Raw genomic sequence first — 25,739 nt, forward strand, 5'->3', positions numbered from 1 at the left:
CTTTCCTCTGGCTGAGTGTGAGTTCCAGAAAAATGTCTGTGGGTGGTACTCACACCAGCCCACTGGGTTCTCCAGACTGAGTGCTTTCCACGGGGTTCCAGGCCAAGCCAAGCCAGGGAGGCCGAGCCTCCTCTTTGAGGCTGTCTGCATCCAGCCTGCCTTCTCTGAGAGCATTTATCAAGAACCCCAGTCCCACCCGGACTGCCACTGGACGTTTATCACCTTGACTGGCCTTTGGGGTTTGCAGTTAAGAGGGTGGACATAGCCTAGTGATGACCCTCAGCAGCTCTGTGACCTTGGACACATTTCTGAGCCTCTTTCTGTTTCTTCACCTGTCAAGTGAGGCTAATGATAGTGTCCACTTCACCGAGCAATTCTTCAATGCACAGAGCAGGAGTAAATGAATTAGCACAGCGTGTGGGACAACATCTAGTAATGGTTAAGTGCTCAGCATGCTGTATGTGAGCGCTGTGATTATTAGAAACCTAAAACAGTGTTTTTTTTAGCTTTTTTTTTTGTTTCCATAAATAATAATGGAAACCCTCAGATGGCAGATGGTGATTTTGAAAGGGCAAGCACGGTTCTTCAAGTCCTCCATCCTCCGCTCTACTCAAAGGAAGTGGGATTTTTTTTTTTTTTTGACCTAGTAGCCCGAATAGAGGATTGAAGCTTGCTACTCACCAGTCTAGCTAGAACTTAAGCCAGGTGTGTCATGGTCCAGAGGCCTCTTCGTGTACTGCTGCCTGTGCAGTTCCTTTCCAGACCCAATTCAAATGTCTCTTCTTCCATGCAGTCTTTCCTGATTTCTCTCCCTTTGAAAAACCTCCTCTAAGCTAGAGATAATTCTCTCTGAACCCCTTAAGCACTCTACCTATACCTAGCATTTTCTACCTGGTATTAGAATTTTTTGTATACATTCCACAGTTTTTCTGTCAGTCTTCAAATACTTCCCAGTCAGGATCACTGCTAGGTTTCTACTTTGTATATTCTGCAATGCCCTGTTCACAATAGGTGAGCCAAGTAGCTGGGTATTAGTGAGTGAATTTAGCTACCTCAGCATCAACAGTGAGCTCTGTCAGTTTGGGTACATTCAGCTGTAAGTAAGAGAAAAAACAGAATAATGGGAATTGCATTCCAGTGCAGAAAGTTAGGAGGTGAGCAGCCAAAGGCTGGTCCATCCGCTCGTGTGGGTCACCATTTTTTTTTCTTTTTCTTTCTTGTTTTTTCTCTTTTTCCTTTTTTTAAAAACATCTTTTTTTTTTCAGTGTTCCAAGATTTATTGTTTATGCACCACACCCAGTCTTCCATGCAATATGTCCCCTCCTTAGTACCCACCACCAGGTCACCCAAGCCCCCACTCCCCTCCTCTTAAAAACCCTCAGTTTGTTTCTCAGAGTCCACAGTCTTTCATGTTTCATCTCCCCCTCTGATTTCCCCCAGTTCACTTTTCCTTTCCTTCTCCCAATGTCCTCCGTGTTATTCCTTATGCTCCACAAGTAAATGAAACCATATAATTGGCTCTCTCTGCTTGACTTATTTCACTCAGCATAATCTCTTCCAGTCCCATCCATGTTGATACAAAAGTCGGGTATTCATCCTTTCTGATGGAGGCATAATACTCCATGGTGTATATGGACCACATCTTCCTTATCCATTCATCTGTTGAAGGGCATCTTGGCTCTTCCCACAGTTTGGCGACTGTGGACATTACTGCTATGAACGCTGGGGTACAGATGGCCCTTCTTTTCACTACATCTGTATCTTTGGGGTAAATACCCAGTAGTGTAATTGCAGGGTCATAGGGTAACTCAATTTTTAATTTTTTAAGGAATCTCCACCCTATTTTCCAAAGTGGCTGCACCAACAGTGTAAGAGGGTTCCCCTTTCTCCACATCCTCTCCAACACTTGTTGTTTACTGTCTTGTTGATTTTGGCCATTCTAACTGGTGTAAGGTGGTATCTCAACGTAGTTTTGATTTGAATCTCCCTGATGGCTAGTGATGATGAACACTTTTTCATGTGTCTGTTTAGCCATTTGTATGTCTTCTTCAGAGAATTGTCTGTTCATGTCTTCTGCCCATTTTTGACATGATTATCTGTTTTTGGGGTGTTGAGTTTGAGGAGTTCTTTATAGATCTTGGATATCAGCCCTTTGTAGTGTCATTTCAAATATCTTCTCCCATTCTGTTGGTTGCCTCTTTGTTTTGTTGACTATTTCCTTTGCTGTACAGAAGCTTTTTATCTTGATAAAGTCCCAAAAATTCATTTTGCTTTTGTTTCCCTTGCCTTTGGAGACGTGTTTTGAAAGACGTTGCTGTGGCCAATGTCAAAGAGGTTACTGCTTATGTTCACCTCTAAGATTTTGATAGATTCCTGCCTCACATTGAGATCTTTCATCGATTTTGAGTTTAGCTTTGTGTACGATGTGAGAGAATGGTCAAGTTTCATTCTTCTCTACATAGTTGTCCAGTTTTCCCAGCACTGTTTATTGAAGAGACTGTCTTCCATTGGATATTTTTTCCTGCTTTGTCAAAGATTATTTAACCATAGAGTTGAGGGTCCTTATCTGGACTCTCTACTCTGTTCCACTGGTCTATGTGTCTGTTTTTGTGCTAGTACCATGCTGTCTTGATGATCACAGCTTTGTAGTAAAGCTTGAAATCAGGTAACATGATGCCCCAGCTTTGTTTTTCTTTTTGAAACTTCCCTTAGCGATTGGGGGTCATTTCTGGTTCCATACAAATTTTAGGATTGTTTGTTCCAGCACTTTGAAGAATGCCAGTGGAATTTCGATTGGGATGGCATTGAAAGTATACATTGCTCTGGGCAGTATAGACATTTTAACAATGTTTATTCTTCCAATCCATGAGCATGGAATGTTTTTCCACCTTTTTGTGTCTTCAATTTATTTCACGAGTGTTCTGTAGTTCTTTGAGTACAGATCATTTACCTCTTTGGTTAGGTTTATTCCAAGGTATCTTATTGTTCTTGGTGCTATAGTAAATGGAATCAAGTCTCTAATTTCCCTTTCTATATTTTCATTACTAATGTATAAGAAAGCAACTGACTTCTGTGCATTGATTTTGTATCCTGCCACATTACTGAATTGCTGTATGAGTTCTAGTAGTTTGGGGGTGAAGTCTTTAGGGTTTTCCACGTAAAGTATCATGTCATCTGCGAAGAAGAGAGAGTTTGACTTCTTCTTTGCCAATTTGAATACCTTTTATTTCTTTTTGTTGTCTGATTGCTGTTGCTAGGACTTCTAGTACTATATTGAACAACAGTGGTGAGAGTGGACATCCTTGTTGTGTTCCTGATCTCAAAGGGAAGGCTCTCAGTTTTTCCCCATTGAGAATGATATTCACTGTGGGTTTTTCATAGATAGATTTTATGAGTTTGAGGAATGTTCCCTCTACCCCTATACTTTGAAGAGTTTTAATCAGGAACGGATGCTATATTTTGTCAAATGCTTTTTCTGCATCAATTGAGAGGACCTTGTGGTTCTTCTCTCTTCTTTTATTGATTTGTTCTGTCACATTGATTGATTTATGAATGTTGAACAACCCTTGTATCCCAGGGATAAATCATCTGGGTCACCATCTCTGTGCTCCTCTTTGGCCTCCCACCTAATCACAAAATAGCTGCCACAGCTCCAAATACTACAGTTCCCTTCTGTTCGAGTAGAAACTCTTTCCCTTTCTATCTCATTGACCAAAGTTGGGTTAAACGACCATATACCACTAACTTTATCTGTTGTCCCAGCTTTGTTGATACATTTATGCCAAAGAAATAGGGAAAGCCAGAGCTATTCATGGACAGATTTCTGGAGAAAAGACCAACATAGATTTTCAAGCACTTTAGTCTTTTGTGGGTACTGAAGACCAATTGCCATCCTATAGATTTGGTCCATGCTTAGTTTATAAAACATTTTCATATTTTGAAAGGCAGGATCACCAAAGTTTTAAGAACATGAAGCTTAAGTGCCTGCTTCTACCATTTTCTTGCTAGATGATCTTGTGCAATTTCCTTAACTTCTCTGTGCCTCAGTTTGTCTTCTGTAAAATGAGAATAATAGAATCTATGAGATAAGGTTTCTGAGATTCTTAAATACAAATACACAGACATACTTTATAACAGTATTTGGCACACAGGAAGCACTCCTTAATTTGCTATTATTATGTCATTATTTGGTGGTCTTGTCACTCCTTTTAAATAGAAACAGTGAGAGTGTTGGCATGCCTGGCTGGCTCAGTCGATACAGCATGTGACTCCATCTTGGGGTTGTGAGTTCGAGCCCCACAGTGGGTACAGAAGAAAGGAAGGAAGGAAAGGAAAAGAAAAGAAAAGAAAAAGAAAGAAAAAAGAAAAAAGAAGAGAAAAGAAAAGAAAAAGAGAAAGAAAGGAAGGAAGGAAGAGAGTGTTAAGGCTCAGAGAAATTAAATGACTTACCCACACTCCCACAGTTAAGTAGCATAAGGGGATAATACAGATGGTCTGATGCCTGTGCTCAGAGCTCTCAGCCCTCCTGGCCTCCCTTCTCGAATTTTCTATCAACACTGACTGAGGGGGATGGCCTTGCACCTAGTGGCTAAATACTGTTTCAAAGGTGATGCTGTAGTTTGTCAAACACACTGTGAATTATCCAAAAACAAGGACTATGTCTTAAGGTCCCTCCTATACCCCACCCCTAACACCGAGTAGGGCACAGGGAAGATTCTGGCTAAACGGGTTTGTAAGGGGAGAGATGGCGCTTCCATGGGGGATCTTCCCCAGTGGGAATCAGAGCCCAGTGTGCACTCCCTAAGCCCGGGGGGTGGGGGTGGGGTGAAAAGGTGGGGCCCACTCGGGGAGCCCCTGACGCCAGGTAAGGCTTTAGGAAATTGCTGTTGGAACTAAGGTTCGCAGCATAAAAAAATCAATTTGTGTCTGAATTGACTCTCTGAATTCCCTGTGGCCTCTCTCAAGTCCCATTTTACCTTTCTCCCACCCATCTAGCTATGGAGGTAGTGGCAGATTTACATTATTTTACACCCAGTTAAGAATTTTTTTTCTCCTTTTGCTTATGTTTTTAAGTAGAACATTTATTGCCTCTAAAGGGGTGTTTTTGTTAAAGACAATAGTGCCCTTTAGGTAGTCACAGTGTTATTTCACAAATACCTATAAAACTATTAAACAAGCTGGGATCGCTGGAGCTCTGATTAAGAGGGGCTTTCCAGTTGTCTTTATCTTTGGAAGCCCCGTGAAACAACGTAACCACCCTCGTTCCCTGGTGCGACAGCAGCATGCAGAGATGTGGGGAGACAGGGGCAGGTCTACTTGGACTGTGAGGGCAGGGCCCTTGTTTCCACCTCTAGAAGCCCCGTTTGTGGCAGGCGTCTTGCTCAGGACTTTGCTTCCAGCTTGTCCCAGAGGCCCAGGATTCCCAGGCTATGAGTGGGAGCAGGGGTGAGAGAGGCCTGGGTGTGGGGACATCCCGTCACTGAGTGGTTCACAGTGCCCACTCCTCGCTCTACCACTTACGAGCTGTGTCCCCGGCGCACGTTATTTGACCCCCTCTGTGCCTCCACTTCCTCACTCAAAAGTGGGGATAATGTTACTTTAAAAAGTCGGTGGAGGTCGGGGGTGGTCAGGTGGCTCAGTCAGTTAAGCTCAGTCAATTAAGCTAATTCTTGATCTCAATTCAGATCTTGATCTCAGGGTCGTGAGTTCAAGTCCCGCACTGGGCTTGGAGCCTACTTTAAAAAAAAAAAAAATTGGGATAATAAGAACACAGCCTCCTAACTAGGATGTTGGGATGATTAAAAGAAGTGTGTCCAAAATTGAAGTTGGCAGGTGTCAATCAATGTGCTGAACCAGGAAGGCAAGGGAGAGGACTCTGGCATAGGAGTGGCCTCCCTGATTCCTTCTAGATGGTCCACCCAGCCCTTGGCCTCCTGCCAACACACCCTGCCTTCCGTCCTGTCCCGTGGGTCTGCAGAGTTCAGACCCCACAGCCTCAGAGTGTTTATCGTGTAGTTGGGACTGGACCAAAGTTTACTGTGTGCAACTGTCAGTAGGAGTGTAGAAGCAAGGTGCAAAGGCCCTGACAAGAAGACATGCCTCTGACACCCTCCCAGGGTTTGTCATCCCCTCTCCACGACCGTGGTCCTTTTGTCATAGCATTTCCCAAGGGTTGCCAGCCAGACCCCATGCTCTGTGCCCTGAGGTTAATTCAGTTGCCAGTCCCAGAGCCCGGGGCAGTTGTCGTTGTGACTCCCACTGGGTAGCAGAGAAAACTGAGGGATCTGTCCCCAGAGCGGGTGGTTCCCCTGTTCGCAGGCAACACGTCCCTTGTCCTGCTGGACACAGAGCCCTGGCTGGAGTCTGAGCCCCGACTGCTCGGCTTCAGCGGGCTCTCTGTGTCTCCTTGTGGTGGCACATGACACTAGCCATAGTAAGTGTTCTGAGAAGTTACACTAAACCATCGTTCACCGCTGTCGTCATCCTCAGCATCAGTATCCAGCCCGTCCCAGCAGCCCGTCCCTGTGCCAAGCATGTGACAGGCATCATCTCATTTAATCTCTGTCACAACATTAGAAGGCCCGCAGTGTTACTATACCCATTTGAAAGTTGAGTGAACCCTAAGGATCCCCAATTTCCCCTTAATTGTGTTTTCATTTTTTTTTTGTTAACATTTCCAGTAATCATTTTACATTCCATCATGGCAGCCAGGTTCAAAAACGTTAAACGACTGGGTATTTCACACCAGACCCTCGATTCTGCCATCTCCAAGGTGCCTTCAGACAAACTGTGTGCTATGCTAATTACAGGAACACTCCTAGCCTTTCTCTGAATGGGATCCCCCCCCAGCCCCCTGAGGAGCTATAATAGGTAAACTTGGTTGTGTTAGGTGTGTGAGTGTGTTCTCAAAGTAAACCTGAAAGGCTCCCTAGTTCTGTGTTTTCACATGTTCACCAAGGCCTTCCGTCCCCCATGTGTCCCATTCTGAGGGTTTGATACACCGGGAGAGCGTTAACTGAGGAAACGTTAAGTAACAGGCGTTGAAATGTAAAATAAAGCACGTGAGACTAGTAGTACTGGGTGGGGGCCTCAGGGGGGTTTAATGAGGACTCGGGAAGCTGACTGAGGATGTCCAAGTGAAGGGGGAGATAAATGTTCTTGTCATTAATGCGCGCATTAAAAAGTGACCTCCTCCAGCAGGATCAATATGGGGACCTCCTGACCTTTCTTGTCACCTGGAACTTCATTTCTGGGACTCTGTGGTCCTGTTAATAAAAACAATAATCACCAGCCTGTCCTCATCTACTGTGGAACATTTTCCTTTTTTTTGGAGGGAGAGGATGAAATTAGAAGTCACGACTTCTAGAATATTTATGGGTATATATGTTTTACTCTCGGATATATTTATTCAATGCTCGCTCTGTAATGAGAGTTTTCACTTTTCTGTTTTCCTTTCCATTATCCCTGAAAAGAATGGATTATGGGGAAAAGATTAAACTAGTATAATGCGACACAGTGTTTGCTAATGTGCTGTCAGAGGTATTAGTAGGACTCGCCAAGGTTTGTGTCTTTTATGAATGCCTTTCAGATTGCAATTATCTAATAGACTGGGAACCTGTGTGTGTTCTTGCAGGCATTAAACGTTGTCTTTGAAAAGATCCCGGAAAATGAGAGTGCAGATGTCTGTCGGAACATTTCAGTCAATGTTCTTGATTGTGACACCATAGGCCAAGCCAAGGAAAAGATCTTCCAGGCTTTCCTAAGCAAAAATGGCTCTCCTTATGGACTTCAGCTGAATGAAATTGGCCTCGGTAAGGCAATGAGGGAGTTATTTTGCCCCTGCCCCCCAGCTGCATGTCTCTCCCACTGTCTCCCCCTTCCTCCCTGCCCACGGCCTGCAATGGAAGCTTACTCACCCAGGCCGCTCCCAGCGGGCACATCTGGGGGCCCGGAGCCTGCATGGTTCCCCCACAAGCAGCATGAGTCCTCCTAGGAAGCATTATCCTTCAAAAACGCTGGTTTTTAAAAAATATTATGTTTGTAAATCAGATTCATGAGATTGCTCGCCTGGAGACGGAATGGATTCACCTTGCATCGGGAAGTACAAAAAGGCGGGAACCCCGTGCCCTCTCTCTGTGTTGCGTTTCACACTGGCATTTGATTTGTTTGTTGTGATACCGAGCGTGTCATTAGCGGGTGGCTCAGACGCTGGTGTGAACTCCCGCGCCCTGGAAAGGTCATCTTCCTCACTGCTAATCGCATCCTGCATCAAGCGTGGTCTTCGTCCTGCCCCCAGCCCGGAGCAGCGTCTGCTGCTAATTCTTTCTCGGGCTCTAGCTGTACACTTCGGAGGCGAGCGGACGCATGAGCGAGCTCACAGGGCTCCGCTTCACTCAAATGTTCATCAGCGTTTTAAAGTTGAGCTCCCCGCGGCCCTCCCCAGAGACCACCGTGCGATTTTATAGCAGATAATGGGACAGGAAAGAAGAGTAAAATCACAGCAGTGACAGCGTAACCAGGTTCATCTCCCCTCGAGGTACGGCTGTAGCCTCGATGAAGCAGGCAACTGAAGTCGTCCCACTGACCCTCCAAGGCCAAACCTCCCACCAAACGGCCATTTAGAGCAGCCAGGGGGCGGGGCCTGGCAGGTGCAAGGAGCTGCGCAGATGTGTGGCAGGTGTGTGACGCGGCTTCAGAGGAAGGGCCGCCGAGGCCCCTCTCCTCTGCCTCTCTTCTGTGTCCTGTGGGTGGCCTGTCGGGTCCTTGAAGGCCACTGTAGCTCACCTGGTTAGCAGCCGGGTCAAAGAGGCAGACCCCGATGGGAGACTGGTCACCTGCCCAGAAGCATCAACCTCTTGCGGCAGCCTCCCTCTGGCCAGCGTGTGGTTCTGGCCGCCAGGAGCTGGGTGCGGGGAGCCGACAGCCACAGGGAGGACAGCCTGGTGGCCTCAGTCCTGCTACGGAGGAATCCGTGGGAGCACCCTCTTGCCATGCCCTGAGCCCACCAGTTCCTCCTGATAGGGCAAGGCAGGGAGCAGAGCAAGTCAACTAGAAGCTTCACGTTGTAGCCTGATGGGAAGTGGTGGCACAGCTTCTCAGCCCTGCCAGGCTTCCGCTCTCATGATGATCTTGTGGGCCACCTCCCGGGCTGGCCTGGAGAAACTAAGGTGAAGCTCCGGAGCCAGCCTTACAGTTGTACTAGAATCCGATCCCTGAGCAGCTGTGGTGGGACGGCCTCTAGCAGAGGCTCACAAACTCAGAGGCCCAGAGGGGCAGCCGCTGTCATAAATAAGGGGTTTTGGCCCACCTAGGACACCAGGAAATGGGACCCACCTTCACTGGCGGAGGACACCGCATCTAAGGGGGCAGGTCCCACTTACCCTCAGCCAATAGTTGCATCTGGGTCTGTGGAGGTCAGTGTTAGCAGATGATCCCATTTTTTTAAAGAGAACTTGGTCTGAATTTTTATGAGCTATCTCCTGATCTTTGACTGTTGGTGTTGAATTGACATTAGTAATAAGTGAAACACTGTGAAGGTTCACAAAAGAAAATACTCATCAGTGGGCCACATTCTGGCCCTAGGGCACAAGTTGGCAACCTCCATGAAAGAGCTTGAGGCCCGTGGCTTGTGGTGTTAGCCCACCAGTGCCCCCCCCCCATGCAGGGAAGGACAGGAGACTGGTCCCAACGCACCTGCTTGGAAACATACAAATTTGGTGTTAGAATTTTATGCAGAGCTTCATCTCTCTCAGGATACATTATTTTGTTTTTATTGGCTTTACTTCCAGGCTTAGCCTCAGAGGATAAGCTTCAGGGAAACATAGTCTTAAAAGTCAAAGCCCTAAACACAAAACAAAAACAAAACAAAACTCGGGCTCCCTGTCTGGCTGAGATATCACCAAACCTTCAAACTAATATTAACCACTTTATTTAAGCTGTATCCTTAAATAATAATTGCTACTGTAATTACAGAGGATTATTTAAACTTTCTCACTATAATGTCAGAGGAGAACAAAATATACTTTTTTTTTTTTCCTTCCCAGAGCTACAAGTGGGAACACGACAGAAAGAACTGCTGGATATTGATAGTTCATCTGTGATTCTCGAAGATGGAATAACCAAGCTAAATACCATTGGCCACTACGAGGTAAGAGCGGGGCTGAGCCCCCGACATCTTTCCCGAGCCCCGTCCTGACTCGATTAGATCATCTCCAGGTGATACCATGGAAATTCTTTTTTTAAAAAATTACACAACTCCCATCATTTTCTGGCACAGTTTGCTGATTGCGTCCTTCGGTGCTCATTCAGAAGCACCCAGGAACCCCCGTCTATCGTGGCCTGTGGTTCCCCTGGCGTCCTCCTCTGAGAGGCCGTTGATTTTCTCTTGACGGATCGCTCTCCATCTTGCAGTTTGGGCGGGAAACTTCGCCTCACGGCTGTCCACAGTGTTCACAGAACCTTGTAACCTTTGTGTAGTGTCCTTCCCCGCCCCCCACTGGGGAAGTTCTACATTTCTTGTTTGTTTACAGTACTCAGTCATAACCTCCTGGGGCCCATGACCCACGTGCTGGCTGAGTGCCAAGGTGGGTATGGGGTGCACGTGCCCTCTCAGAGAGCTGTGTGCCAGAGAAGCCTACCTAGAAAAAGAGGAGGCAGGGAAGGTTCCTGAACATGCTGGGACTGTGGGAGTCATTCAGCCACATTACCCAGGTCTTTGTGGACTATCGGCTCTGTGCCGAGTGCTGGGCTTGCAGCAAGAGGAACAGAGACCAGGTTCCTGACTTCAAGGAGCCTGTCGCCTCAGGGAGGGGGGAAGAGGGGACGGAGACAAGGAAGGAGGCAACATGTACAGTGAGACGGGGCTGTGGCTTGGAGCATCGGAGAAAGCTTCCTGGAGGGAAGCTATGACTCAGCGGAGACCTGAAGGGAGAGGAGGACTTAACCGGGCTGGGATGGGGCGCCTGCATACCCCACAGTTCTTCCACAGGAAGACTGGTCAACTCTAAAACTCGAGAGGTGTGAGGGTGGCCATGAGAGCCAACAGCAGCCAATGTGATGGAGGCCTCACCCTGCTAGACGCTGTCCTCCGCCCTGCCCCTCCTTTTTGCTTACTCCATCCTTTATATAGCAGACTTCTGAGGTGGGTGATTAACCTCTTTACAGATGGGTACACTGAGGCACAGGGAGGTTTACCAGCAGCTAGCCAGTGGCGGAGCCAAGATTTGGACCAAGAGAATTGGGCCCCAGGGTTCACCACAGCCTGTCAAGGCAGAAGGCAGAGAATTGGGGAGGGAGGCCATGGGTTGGGGGAGGGCGACATATTGTGCGGCTCTGTCAGCTTCTTCAGGAATTTGACTTTTGTCCCCAAAGAAGCCATTGGAGGATCTTGAGGGATTTGTGTCTCAGAAATGCCTGCGGCTATGTGTGGAACATGGGTAGGAGGTACAAACCGGGTAACGGGGGCCCTTGGAAGCTGCCGCTAGAAGAATTTCAGGTGAGGATTGATGACGTAGTGGCTGTTGAGATGGAGACAAGCAGAGGGACTCAGAGATGGGCAGGGGATGGAGAGCTTCTGGGTGACGGAGGATCAAGATGGCGCTCAGGGACAGCGGCGAGCAGAGGCTCCGACGTAGGTGCTCTTCCAGCGGTAGAGGAGGGCAGGAGCAGCTTCCCAGACCGCTTGGAAAGTCGGTGCCTCCTGTCTTTCGAAGTCACAGGAACACGTGGTTGGCACAGTAAGGCCTGTGGAGCCTGCGGGCTGCCTCCTCCCCCGGCAGGAAGAAGAGACTGTTCCTGAGAGAGCAGAGGACTGAGGACCCCTCTCCCTGGGGCTCTCCGGCTGAGTGGTTCTCAGAGCCAGTTTGGGAAGAGCTGCTTGGGGTGACCCCTGGCTGGATGCTGTCCCCAGAGCCTTTGCTGGAGAGCACCTGGCAGAGAGAGCTACGGAGCAACAACTTGCTTCTGGACTCGCCCTCCTGCCGCTCAGACTTGCCAACCCTGGTGTCCTCTTGCCAAGAGCTCTTGGCCGGTGGAGTTCGTGAAACTCCCCAGAGGACTTTCCTGCGACGCGCAGCACTGCGAGACACACTGCTCAGGTGTGGGGGGCTGCTGTTTTAATGGAGAAGAGGAGGTTAGGGTCGGGGCTGCTGCCCTGCGAGTGGAAGTCCTTAGAGACGGGCTTAGTATGGCTTCAGTTTGAAGTTCAGTGTTGAAGCCTGGGAGCCATCTCCTTCCTTCCCTGCGTCTGGGTAGCGAGTGTGGTTCTGGCCAGTCTGGAAGGAACCCCGCCACCGACGCCCTCCTTTGATGTTCTTGACTAGGGTGCTTGCCTTCTCAGCTGTGCGGGGTGGGGCACCCCGATAGGCTTCTTGGCATCCCCTAGCAACCGCAGAGCACAAGGTGGGGCACAAAGGAAGGGGTTTGGGGCCGGGGGGAAGGCAGGACAAGACTCTCCAGCAGGGAAAGGGAAGAGCCACCATAGCTGTCTGGAAGGCCAGGGGAAGGCTGTCAGGAGAGATAGGACATCAGTCTTCACTGGAGACATCGGCCGTGCTAGACACCTATCTGCTTAAGGATGATAATGAAATTAATCCGGCCTGTAGTCACTAACCGTCCAAATGATTTATTGGCTTCATACCCTAGCATTGCCACATGGTGGTAATAAATGACAAGACTAGGACACAAGGGCTTAAAGGATTCTCCTTATGTTTAAAAAGCTAAGCCGTAAGGCAAATAAACTCAGAGAGCTTGAAGGAAACTGGGGAGGTCATCGGCCCTGTGCTCTCTATGCCTGGACCATCTCAAATGCCCTGTTTTTCAAAGACTGCTCAGAAAAAAGTATCCTCCATCACCCTTGGCCGCCTAAATCTGTACTCCGCTTAGTAGTTTCCCCGCAGATTTAAAATCTGGAGTAATTTGACAGGAGTAGGCTGACGCTTACTTTTGCCCTTTCGTTAAAAAATTTTCTCCTAGAGCTGGCTTTTCCCTCCGAAGAGACAAGATGCTAATTACCACTCTTATTCATTTACTAAAGCACCCTAGTTTGAGTCACTGTAAGTGCTTGAAAGCAAAAAACTATATTTCATTTAAAAATAGGGTCTAACTCAGAATTTTAAGTGATTCAGACTCATCTCCCTCCAATTAGCCCAAATTAGTTAGGTTTTAAAGTTAATCTTTAGTGACGGCCAGTTCCTCCTCCTATCTAAACAAAGTCCTGTTGCTGGAGTGGGAGCCTGTTTCTTCTTGCCTCTTCTGTCCTTAGGGCAAATAGAGTGTAGCTGGTCTCTGAATGATTTGCTGTCCAAATATTTGAAGAACAGGTTTCTGGAGGGGATCTGAAGACACGGCAAAAATACAGCATCTCGTGGGCCAGATGCAATCTCCACAGCCCCCAGTTGCTGGCCGTGCTCTGTCCTCTGTAGGATGGTGTCCTCGCCAACCCCGGACATGGGCAGGATTGCGTTCTACAGGGACCACAGCACTGTTCGCTTGCATGAGCGCCGATCACAATCACGACGGCAAAGCGTGCTCTTCTGACCCTCCTTTTCCATCAGATGAGCACAGAGGAGGGCAAATGTCTGCTGTGGTCTCATTCTGTCCCATGCAAACAAGGGGTAAAACCAGCGTCTCTACAAACACACTAAGCCAGAGGCATCTTTCTCCCCTATAATTACATCTTCCCCAAGCGGTTCCTTAACTGGCCGTCGCTGTGTGTCATTTACAATGAAGGAAACTTCGGTGTGTTCTGGAGCTGAGGAGTTGTGGGGGGGGTGGTGTCTCTGGGTCCAGGCTCTCTCTTCCCCTCCCCTGCACCCCCATGTGACCTTTCGCTGGATAGTGTCACGGCCCTCACACCCTGCTAGAGGGTGGCATCAAGGGTGCGGAACAGGTGTTGTGTCCGGCAGGAAATGTTCTCTGCACATCGCACGTCTCATTCTGAGCTACGAGAGTCTGAGGGCAGAAAAGACGACTAACCACTGTGGTGTTGAAGAATATTCTCGCAACAGGCCTGTGCTAATGCCACCGCAGTCTCTGCTAATGCCACAGTTGTCATTCAGATGACATTTAAAGCTCATGGAATGTTCCAAAGTGTCTGCTAGGTAAAGTCAGGGGTCCTTCCGGTCAGGTGTGTCATCCGTGACACTGAGGTAAAGGGATTTGACTAAAGGTCTCTCACAGTGTGGGTGACTTCAGAGATTGATTTATTTATTTAACATGAGGGGAGCACTTCTTGCCCACTGGGCACTGTTCCAGCAGCTCTTACAAATGGCAACTGTTTTAGTCCTCGCTACAGCCCGGCAAGGTAGATCCTATCATTCCCATGCCAGGGCACAGGGAGGCTGAGGAAATTGACCAAATTCACATAGCTCTTCTCCCGGATGCTCCAAGGCTAGAAGCTGATGCAAAAGGAATCATTTGCACCCTGTCCTTGCTTGGAAGCAGGCTTGTAGCCCGTGGCCCCAGCCTTGAAGGCAGCCTTGGCTAGGAAACTGGACCACGTCATGAGAAATGCTGGTAGTTACTGTCTCTGATGTCAAAGTCAAGAAGGTAACATCTCTTAAAATCTTCTGACAGACCTCGTGTCAGTGAGTTTATCAGAATGGTTCCTTATTTCTAATTCTACCTTAGATTCATTAAAGGCCAGCAATCCTTGGAGAGCACAGTGGTTGCCTCCCTCAGATAGGAGGCCTCTTTCAGGCATCAAAGAGCTCACAACTCCAGCCCGAGAAAAGCAGGGGAGTGCTTTAGGTTGGAGGCCAAGCTTGTGCCCAGAGGATGAGGTTAGGGTTCTCTCTAATAATCATCAGAGGGAGTTTGCTACTAGCCCAGGCTTAATTCCAAGTACCAAAGAAGAAGCAGGAGCCCTACTGGCATTTTAACTAGTTGCAAGAAAATCCTTTAGCGTTCTGTCCTGGGTGTCAAAAACCACGTGTGTGATTTGTGTGTTGAGAATTTTCTGGTGGGTCCTTTCTAAATACTCTGATGAGCCCTGAGCCTCCTTTGCTCATGGACTGAGCAAGGTTATCCCTTTGGCCCTGAGAAATTAGATTCCTTTTTCATTTGCCTCCAGCCTTGGGGTGTCAGTGGGAAGAGCCAAAGCGGAAGACGGGGAGAACAGAATTGATGAGTGGTTGCGGGGGCAACACTAGTTGAATAGATCTCTGTTTTCCACAGAATATCATTTTAGGAATGAGAGATACCAATAGGGGTTTCCACATGGTGATTTGTATTGATTATTGTGTTTTCAATTTTTTTTCTTTAAGAAAAAAAGTATCACAAAATTTCATAATTTTCCATAAAATTCTTAGGCTAAAATTCTAGCTTTTCTCTTAGGCTAAACAATATGAAATGGTCAATATTTGACCATTTTTACCTACAAAAATGGCAGATTTGTAAGGTTAAATCCAAGTTTAACCTTCTATATCTAGAAAATCTATTTTTATGGAATTTTCTTCAACTTATGCTGCAGAGAAATATTTTACAACAAGAAAACCTTCATTGCACATGCTTTGGAGGAGGTGTACCTTCTGTTTATTTCAGGAGTGACTTGAAATTGTTGACATGAGTCCTTTTAGCCCTGTGTGGTCACAATTCCTAATGCTGCTGCTGGAGGAGTCTCTAGTTTTCTCCACCCTGTTCCAACATGGGCCAGTCATCACCGAAGGGGTAGAGCCTTCTTGTCTCATTGAATCCTGGAGCACTGCGAGGCTGGAAGGAATTTAATTTGAAATAGCACTGTGTTACCAGTTCTGCTCTGGGCTGGGGAAACATTCCTGCCGCAGATCCATCTAGTGACATTAATCTTTCTTTGATTTAATTTGGTTTTCATTCCTAAAGTAGGGGCCCAAAGGATGCTCCCTGCCTCACAGGAGTACAGGAGGATTAATGAGTGACTCTTAGGAAAGCATTTGGAGCTCCTCAGATGGAACAAACAGCATCATATTTTTAACACTTTAGATTCTGTGGCCCTTTTCAAAAAGACATTTCTGTCCTTAATTCAGCAGCAGCTGACTTGTGCAAAATAGAAAATGGAAACCTTCCCCCCCCACCCCGCTCCGCTCCCCAACATCTGTAAATAAACTAGTTTCTGTCTCACAATGGCGGTAAAGTGTCACATGGGGGGAAATGTTCCAGCCCTGGAACAGCTGTGCAAGTTAGAAATACACTCACACACGCAGGCTCAGACACACACACACACACACACAACTCATCCACTAATAAAATGCTTTACACTTGCTCTTGGGAGATAATTTCAGAGTAAAATTTCCTTGGTACAAGCTGCGTCTGTGCTCTCATAATGCCTGAGCTCAGTGCCAGCAGCAAGTCGTTGCCAGCTCTTGAGAAGACGTTTGAACTTCTGGCAGCGCTCCTTATCCGAAGGCCCATCCGTGGTGTTTGTGCTTAGAGGGTGAGGGTGCTCACGCTTAGCCACACAAAGCGTCTGACAGTAGTGGAGTATTGGCTCAACACTCAACAGGATCCATTTGGGATTCATTCTTTGACAATTACCCAGAATGAATCACCAGCTCCCTTTTATAAAAAGATATTTATTGGCTTAGAAACAGAGCCTATCCAGCTCTTCCTTGGGAGGAATTTTATAACGCTGTTCAAATGGTCTCATAAACTTGGTGTCTGAGTGTTGCTAAGGGGATGCCGGTGCAGAGTGTTTACTTTAATTGCATCAAATATGGAAGAGAATGGAAAAAATCACCAGGAAACAATGAATGGCTCAAGGGGAAAAGAGAGGATGTTTGGCAATAACAGCAGAGCAGAATTCAGTAAGAGTTCAGAACCCACGCTGGAGATACTTGTCGGAGGCCTGATGGCCCAGCCAGCCCCCGCACCTAAAACTCCCCCTCCCTCTAAGATGCCGTGAACACCAGCGGTTGGTGGCCTCTGGCCTCAGTGTAGCAGCTGGTTAGACACAGCTGGCTGGACAGCTGCAGTCGGGGCATCTGTGCAGGGTTGGCTCTGCTCTGTGTTCCTTCCTCTGTGGTGCTACCTGAAGGGGATTTGGCTTTAATCCTTCGGTGCTTGCCAAGCAGGTTTGTACATTCTGATAACCAACGTGCAGCAGCCCAGAAGAGAAATTCTAGGTTTCTCCTTTCTCCCAAACTGGGGAAGGCTGGATCCAAAGTAGTATTAGAATTCAAAAGACTGAGAACTTGAGAATGGATGGGAAAAGCACTTAGCTGACCATGTTCCAAAACAACAGCGTTAATCCTCCCTCCACAATCCCAGAATGAAGGCAAGGATTTGTGTATGCCTGACCTGCCTCTTCCTCAAGCCCCTTTGTCTTAAATTTTTATGAACTGGCCCCTCAGAACAGTGAGGCCTGCCCTCTGCATCTTAGTGGCTAGTCCCCTTGGTCTGAAAGGTGCTTCTTCTCCTGGTTGGGTTGTAGGGGAGGGCTGCACCGGAGGGCCATTTGGCTCTGCGTTGCACAGTCCCAAAAGGCCTCAGGTGAGAACTCTTGACTTTATTGATGAAGGAGAGTATGCATGGGCATTACAATAGTGTGTCAGTGTGGTAAAAGCATTTATTTGTCAAATGTGTGCACTTAAAATCTGTGGCACTTTTTTTTAGCAGCTCTATATTGAGATAATTTATATACCATAAAGGTCACCTTCTAGAATGTACAATTCAATGGTTTTTGGTGCATTTACAGAGTTGTGTAATCATCACCACAATCTAATTTTAGAACATTTTCATCACCCCAAAAAGAAACCTTGAATTCATTAGCAGTCGCTCTTTAGTCTTCCAACCCCTGCTTTAGGCAACAAGTAATCTACTTTCTGTATGTATAAATCTGTCTATTCTGGACATTTTATATAAATAGGATTGTACACTATGTGGTCTTTTGTGACTGGCTTCTTTCACTTAGCATAATGTTGAGGTTTATGCTGAGGATGTATCAATACTTCTTTTTATTGTATGGGAATTTTTTTGTAGTAGATTCATAAATGCAATAATACAAAGTAATTTTAAAAGAAACTACTGGTGGCTACAACAATGTGGATAAATATCACAGACCTTTTATTGACCCTAAGAAGCCAGACATAAGAATATAACAGTTGACCTTTGAACAATGCAGGTCGGAACTCCACAGGTCCACTTGCATGCAGATTTTTTCAATAAATACAGTATAGTACTATAAATGTATCTTCTTTTATGATCTTACTTTTTTTTTCTCTAGCTTTATTGCAAGAATGCAGTATATAATACACAAAACATACAAAATATGTGTTAATTGACTGGTCTTGGTAAGGCTTCCTGTCGAGCTATTAGCAGTTAAGTTTTGGGAGAACTAAAAGTTATATGTGGAGTTTCAACTGTGCATGGTGGGGGGGTACCCCTAACCCCCATGTTATTCTAGGGTCAGCTGGATTATATGATTCCATTTATATGAAGTTCAAGAGCAGGTGGAAGTCAGACTAGTGATTACCTCTACCTGAGGATGCAGTGGTTACTGACTGGGAAGGGAAAATGGGGGTACTTCTTGGGACCTTAAAATATTTCATATCTTCATGTGGGTAGTGTTTATGTAGGTATATATGTACATGAACATTTACTGAGCTGCACACTTAGTGAGTGTTTAGTGCTTTCCTGTAAGTTATACTTAAATGTTAAAGCTTTTGTTTAAAAGTATATGCAATTTTTATGACTTTACAAGCTTCTTTTTAAAAATATGATATAGCTGCAGAAAAGAGAACAAATCCTAAGTATACTGCTGGACAAATGTTCACAGAGTGAGCACTTCTGTGAGCGCCACTCAGGTCAAGAAGGAGAACATTACAGGTTCTTCAGAAGTCCCCTCCCTACCACTAACTCCTCTCCTGCAAACATCTGACATCATAGTTTGTTTTTGTGTTCATTTGTTTTCTTTTTAGCTTTATGTAAATGGAATCACACAGTACATTTTCTTTTGTGTGGCTTCCTTTACTTCACGTTATCATTGTGAGGTCTACCCATGCAGTATGTGGAAATAATTTGTTCACTTCGTTGTTCTATATTCTATGGTACAGACATACCCCCAATATCATCATTGATGATATTTGGTTGTTTCCAATATGGGGCAATTACAAATAGTTAACTCTCAGGATATATACTTCTTTCTGTTGGGTATATACTAGATGTGAAATTGCTGTCCTAGGATTAGATACCTGCTTTAGATAAGTTTTTGAACACCTGTTTCAGCATTTCTTAAAATAGTAGGAACCTCAAAAAGTTAGTGGCCCAAGCCTCTCTTGACCCCTGAGAGGCCAGGGTGCATCCTAGCACAGCCTTGTCTTCCCCTCCTCCAGGGCTGGCCCATGTCCCATTGGCCCTACAGTGTCTTGGCCTGCCCCGCCCAGCCTCACTACACCTCACTGCCTTGTCCGTCTCCTTCACAGGACTGTGAGCTCATTGAGGGCAGAGATAGTGTCTTGGTCATCATTATAGCCCCAGCCTCTAGCCCCAGCCTCTAGGACAGTGCCCAGAATGTAGAAATTCTTGATAAATATTTAATAAGTGAGAGAATGCAAGATCCATCCAGCTATAATTCATGGATAAAGTTGAGAAATACATTAAATTTTGAAAACTCATATATTTTTTATCTTTGCTTTCAGATATCAAATGGATCCACTATAAAGGTCTTTAAGAAGATAGCAAATTTTCCTTCAGGTAACCAATATAATGTTCACCTTTTGTTCTCACCCACCTTTATAAAGTATTGCTTTTTGCCTCTCTGATGTATCGTCACAAAAGTGAGATTGAGTTGTTGCTACGTAATTCTCTGAAATCGGAGAAAAGCCATTTTAATGTGTTTCTGTTCTGAAGAATGTGAGCCATGTGAGGAGGACAGGAAACAGTAACCAGTGGTTGACTGGAACAGCCCAGCACTAAGGAAGTTGCTGCCTTCGACAACCCTAAACTCAGGACAGAATCTTAGCCTTCCTCACTCTGTGCCAACTTCTCAGTAGGATGGGGGCTAAGAGAGGAGACTCCTCTGGCAAAATGAGGGGGAAGCTTGTAGATAATCACACAGCCCTGCAAGTGCTGAACAAACAAGATAATCCACTTAGAAATCCAAATCTCCTTTTATAGCCTCTGCAAGATTCCCAGAAAGTGAGTGAGGCAAACTAAATGGGGAGATTTTATGGGAAAGTCTATAAACTAGTCTCTATACTCTCTACCACTTCCCTACCACCTCCAGAGAGGAAAACACTGTGATGGTGCCTTGAGAAAATCCCTAGATCCTAGCCCAGGTTTGTCTCCAGAGAAAATATACCCCCGCCAAGACAGTCAGTTCAGCTCTTAGAAGGGTTCCGGGCCTCATCAACAGGGCTTCTCATACATACATACATACATACACACACACACACAACTGGAGGGGAGGCTTCCTGATTTCTAGATTTAATACTAAGATCAGCCTGGTAGGTCCCAAGTCCTAGTCAGTGCAAATAGGGAATGCAGGGACTCCAATTAAATAGGATAATTTGGTAGGTTGTAGAATACCCTTTTAGGGACACCCGTCCCCGCCCCCCCCCCGAGTTCATCATTATATCTGGCTATAGTGACAGAAGGCATCTTCCAGAAGGTGACTGTCATTCTGGCAGAGGGGAATTGGTGTCCTAAAAAGTGGAAGAGCTTTGTATTTTAAGCTTCAAAGATCAGGCCTTTTGTAGAGCTTACTGTTTGGGGATCTTGCATTTGGATCTCTTCATGGGACCTCAGAGCAGTCAATGCCTCTGCTGCTTCTCTGTCCAATTCAGCTGAGAGTCATCATTTTGATCACTTCCCTGCTAATCCTTCAAACCTCCTGGGCCTGTCCCCTTTCACCACCCTCAGTCACAACCCCAGCCCTGGATGAACCCAACTACTGGCCATTTCTGAACCTATACCCAGGCAGCCATTGGAGGAAAGTACAGTTGGAGTCACTGTAAATTCCTGGTGCCCAACACGACCAGGACCCTCAGTGCAGCCTGCTTCCACTGTGTTTCTCTAGGTAGCTCACTCTGTGTTCTCCAGAATTCTGCCTTCTCGCCTCAAAGCTCTGACCCACACAGCTCTATCACCAGCTGACTTGATCCCGTACTTCACAGAGAAAACTGGAATCAGAACTCTGTCAACGTCCAGCACCAAACCTCCTGTGTCTGCCCGGTTTTTCCTCCGTGCCTTCCCTGGCATCCCAGAGCTGTGCTTCCTCTCCTTCAAGGCCAGTCTCTCACCTGTGCCTTTGATCCCATCCTTTCCAACCTGCTATACATTCTTACACCACAGATAATCATCTCTCATCTGACCTTTCTATACCTCCTCACCTATTGCAGTTTTTCCCTTAGTGTTTCAAGGTGTCCTAGTCTCCCTCATCTTCAGTACAGAAAACCTAGTGCCTTAATCCCTCTTTCCTCCCAATTCACCACTCCCTTCACTGCCACATTTCTTTCAGGACTCTCCCCACTCTGTGCCACTCTTGCACTTGCTCTAGGAGCTCCAACTCATTGTCCTTTCCGATCCCAGAAGGGGTGCATTCCTCCTGTCTTTGGGTCTCCTCCATTTGCCAGGCTAACTCCAGTCGTTCATTTAGGTTCAGCTCCAACATTCTTTCTTCTGAGAAACCTCTCAGAGTAGGGTGGACCCTCCTTAGTTACTTTCTTAGCATATACTTCTTCACAAGCCTTATCACAATTCTAGTTATATAATTAATTGTATAATTAACCATTGAAAGTCCCTCATTGGCTAGGATGTAAACTCCATTGGGGGTGGGGTGGGAACTAGGTCTGTCTTATCATTGTTCTTTGCCCAGAAGCCTCTGGCACTCAGTAGGTGCCGTGGGTACATTTGCTAACGGAGAAGGCTTGAACCTCTCCTATCCCCGCCCCCAGCAAGGGACCGTTCAGCCTATTGGGAACCTGCTTCCTACTCCAGGCCCTGGCCCATTCTGTCTTCACGTTGTTAAGATCTTGAGATGCAGCAGGGTGAAAAAAAATGTACCTATGAAGAGCTCAAGTAACCTCTTCTGTTTATAGCACAAATGGGGCATTTTATGAGAAGGCCAATTAGCCCGTGGTTGTTTTTTTAATAGACCATTTTCTCTCCCTTTCTCCGGCATTCAGATGTGGAATACTCAGAAGACCACTGCCATTTGGTGAGCTCAGTCTTTCTTGTGCTTGCCCCTGAGTTGGATGCCTTCTGTAGCAGAAACGGTCTCCTTGGGTAACGCTTCTACTGTCTTCCCATTAGATTTTACCAGATTCAGAAGCATTCCAAGATGTTCAAGGAAAAAGACATCGAGGGAAGCACAAATTCAAAGTAAAAGAAATGTATCTCACAAAGCTGCTGTCAACCAAGGTACACTTACTGTTCTGGGAGTGCTTTTATGGCTACCTTGGGGGTGTATGATGTGTTTGACTTAATTTCCACTGAAGTGTGAAAATGTTACAAATCCCTTGTGCCTTCTAGCAAAGCAAAATGAAAGTTTAAATTGTAAACACTTCCTACCCTCCTCTTTCTTATAAACCACGAAGATAACAGCACTTTACAAATTTTGACTGTTGTATCTTCAATCAGGGATTTAATATTGTTCCCAGTCCCTTTACCCACCATCTCACTATTGTTATTTTTTAGGTTGATAGCATAATTATCCCTTTTTGTTTACTTATTATAGATGAGTGATAAAACTCCCACTCTGAATTGCAGATAAATGAAGGGTGGGGTCAGTGTCTATAAACCTAGTAAATCTTTTTTTTTCTTCATTTTAAAGTCGAGATTGCTGTTCATCTATAAAAGTGTCAGGCGTAAAAGCCAGCGGAATACTAAATCAGAAGCAAATTTTACTTTATCTGGTCTGTAGTGGGATTAGCCGAAGTCTGTGGTCATCCTTTTTTCCCACCTTGAAATGACTAGCAATATAAATGCTATTATGTACACCTGGCCCTGGTCTCCAGGTGGGCCTGCTTCTTCAGAGTATAGCAGAAGGTATGCTTAGAGCTCAGTAGATTTGTTTAGTTGGTAGAGGACAGCCAGAGCCTCTTGATTTTCTCATCTGTCCCCCAGAGCTCTGCCTATTTGGCTTTTGTAAAACACTCAAATGCTTTGGAAAGTACGTAATAAAAACCTATGATGGAAATACATGCAACGAAAAAATTCTGGGAACTGAGCAACATTGAGTTTTTCCAGGCTGAACTATTAAAACTAAATATCCGTGGCTTCTTGGTTTATGTATACAGCCCTACAACTGCCATTTCAACTGCTAGAGATTTTTGTAAGCTATCCTCTCTGTTGACTGAACAATGTTGTTATCAGCAAGAAGCTGACGAACCAAATGTAATCCTGGGCATGGATTTTCAGGGCCCTTGTCCCATACTGTGAGCGTGTTGGCCTCATTTGATAATTTGACATATTTTCGTTTCAGGTTGTTTTTTCTGTTTTGTACATCATTTTCTCTGAACTAGGATCTTATTTTTCCATTGTATTCAAAACTGATCTTTTTTTTTTTTCCTCTAGTCTCCCAAGTCTGATGTTCTCTGTCTTTCAGGTGGCAATTCATTCTGTGCTTGAGAAACTTTTTAGAAGCATTTGGAGTTTACCCAACAGCAGAGCCCCATTCGCTATAAAATACTTCTTTGACTTTTTGGATGCCCAGGCTGAAAACAAAAAAATTACCGATCCTGATGTCGTACATATTTGGAAAACAAACAGGTGGGAACAAATAGTAGGTGATATTACTATTTTCAGGAATCTGGGACAGAATCTTAACTGAAAGGAGGGCATGGATAGTCACAAAAGGATTCATTATTCTTAGATCAGAATCCTTTGGCTTGGTGCCCTACCTTGTCAGAGCAGATTCTTCCTGTTACTATTTTTAAACAAGAAACAAAACTCTTCCTATGCTGAGATCCCATTCTTTAGGATAAAACAAACAAACTTTATTTTCTTTAATGCATGAAAAGACCTTATATAGAATGTTAAATTTAGGTTGACCAGCAAAAAATAAGAAATCAGTATTTTGTGGTTTTTTATTATATGATTTCCCATTAGAGATTAATCATTTTTCAGTTATCAGGCTATCGGTCGGTACTCTGATTCTGCTTGGATATTTCCATTTTTATTTGATTAAATGCAGTACTTAGATACTACGAGAATTTGCCAAAGGACTGTGTTTTGCTTTGTTTTCTAACATTTTACCTAAAGCTGAGGCGAGGCATCCAGCTCTATTCTCAACTTCTTCTCAGTAAAGAAACATGGCTCATTACCTTTATTTGAAATACTTTGTCCATGAGCTGTGAATAAGACTCGGTGTTAAGGAGTAACAGAAGTTTCCAGGGCCATCCCAAGCCCTCCTAAGTACTGAAGGTGGGCAGACCATTTTAAATAAATATTAAAAGCTGAAGTTCCAGAGCTCTAGGTCTCATCTCCTCCATTTAACCCAGGTCTGTCCCAACTACCTACACTGGCTCACTCCCAACCTGTGTCCCAGCCTCTGATTTGCCAGTCCTGCCACTCCTACACCAGGCTTGGGCGCCTCAAGCTCCCATTTTATTGGGAAGGTTGTGGCATCTGAGCGGGGGCAGGAGTCGGAACAGTGGAGCTACAGAGAGGCCCAACAGCCTTACGATGGAGGAAGTTTGCTAGGCCCGAGTTGAGATAATAATGGAAGGACTGAATTTTCCCAGGTTCATATTCAAGTATTTGAGCTGTTAGGTGCTGGAAATAGAGCAATGAACTGAATAGACAAAAATCCATGTTCTCACACAGCTTGCATTCAAATGGGTGGGAGAGACCATAAATAGGTAAATTATAGTATATTAGAAGGTTAGTACAGCAGACAGCATGGGAAAGGAGGATAGAGAGTAATAGGGCAGTGGTCAGAGGAGGCTCACGGAGATGATATTCAAGTCAGGTCTTGAAACAGGTGAGGGCATAAACCATGAGACTATCTGGTTGAAGATAGTTTCTGGAAGATGGACAACAAAAGCAAAAGTCCTGAGGCGCACGCTTGCCTGATACGCATGAAGAACAGTGAAGAGGCCAGGGTTGGAGCTGGAATAAGGTGAAGGCTCGCAGATGACAGCCTGGGCCCAGATCGTGCAGGGGTTTTATCCCAAGGCCCGTGGACAGCACAGAGGGTTTTGAGCAGAGGGACAGGATCTTACACTGTGTTGTGGGAGAATTAACGGAGAATTAATGAGCCCCTGGGGGGCTAATAACCCAGGCAACCATGCCTTAGGTCAGGGTGTGGCACTTGGGGTGAGAAGAGGTCAAGTTCTGGAGACACCATGGAATGTTTTCATGGGTAGCCATCAATTAACACAATCTAGATCTGGAGACAATTCTAGTCTTGTCAGCGGCCACCTTCACATTTCTCCTGCTCTAGTCCTCCCATTCAGCAGTGCTTGTCAGTTTAACCCTTTCTTGTTCCGAGTGACGCTGCCATCTGTCACTTGGCATATTTGGCAGAGCAGACTTGCGTACTTCAATAACAAGGGCAAAAACACCCGTTTACAAACTGTGATAAACAGAGCAGCCGCCTCCTACGAAGGGCTGTATCTGAAGAGATTTCTCTTTGGAACAGCCTTCCTCTTCGCTTCTGGGTAAACATCCTGAAGAACCCTCAGTTTGTTTTTGACATTAAGAAGACACCACACATAGACGGCTGTTTATCTGTGATTGCCCAGGCATTCATGGACGCATTTTCTCTCACAGAGCAGCAACTCGGCAAGGTAAGGCCTAGCTTCAGTATTTCTTATATGCACTCC

At 45.7% G+C, this 25,739-nt stretch overlaps 1 protein-coding gene across 2 annotated transcripts in view; it reads left to right on the plus strand.

Moving 5' to 3' along the window:
- The window catches only part of PLXNC1 (plexin C1), a 141,333-nt gene that overhangs the window by 110,116 nt on the left and 5,478 nt on the right, over positions 1 to 25,739 (plus strand). For both annotated transcript variants that reach the window (XM_032874229.1, XM_032874228.1), the window contains exons 22-28: positions 7,634 to 7,811; positions 10,044 to 10,147; positions 19,611 to 19,665; positions 22,098 to 22,129; positions 22,225 to 22,332; positions 23,519 to 23,682; positions 25,556 to 25,703. In XM_032874229.1, coding sequence (XP_032730120.1) covers positions 7,634 to 7,811; positions 10,044 to 10,147; positions 19,611 to 19,665; positions 22,098 to 22,129; positions 22,225 to 22,332; positions 23,519 to 23,682; positions 25,556 to 25,703 — 789 coding nt within the window. The remainder of the gene's footprint in view (positions 1 to 7,633; positions 7,812 to 10,043; positions 10,148 to 19,610; positions 19,666 to 22,097; positions 22,130 to 22,224; positions 22,333 to 23,518; positions 23,683 to 25,555; positions 25,704 to 25,739) is intronic.

The sequence above is a fragment of the Lontra canadensis genome, unplaced genomic scaffold (genome assembly GCF_010015895.1).
Source record: "Lontra canadensis isolate GAN:19392208 unplaced genomic scaffold, GSC_riverotter_1.0 scaffold52, whole genome shotgun sequence".
Classification (NCBI taxonomy): domain Eukaryota; kingdom Metazoa; phylum Chordata; class Mammalia; order Carnivora; family Mustelidae; genus Lontra; species Lontra canadensis.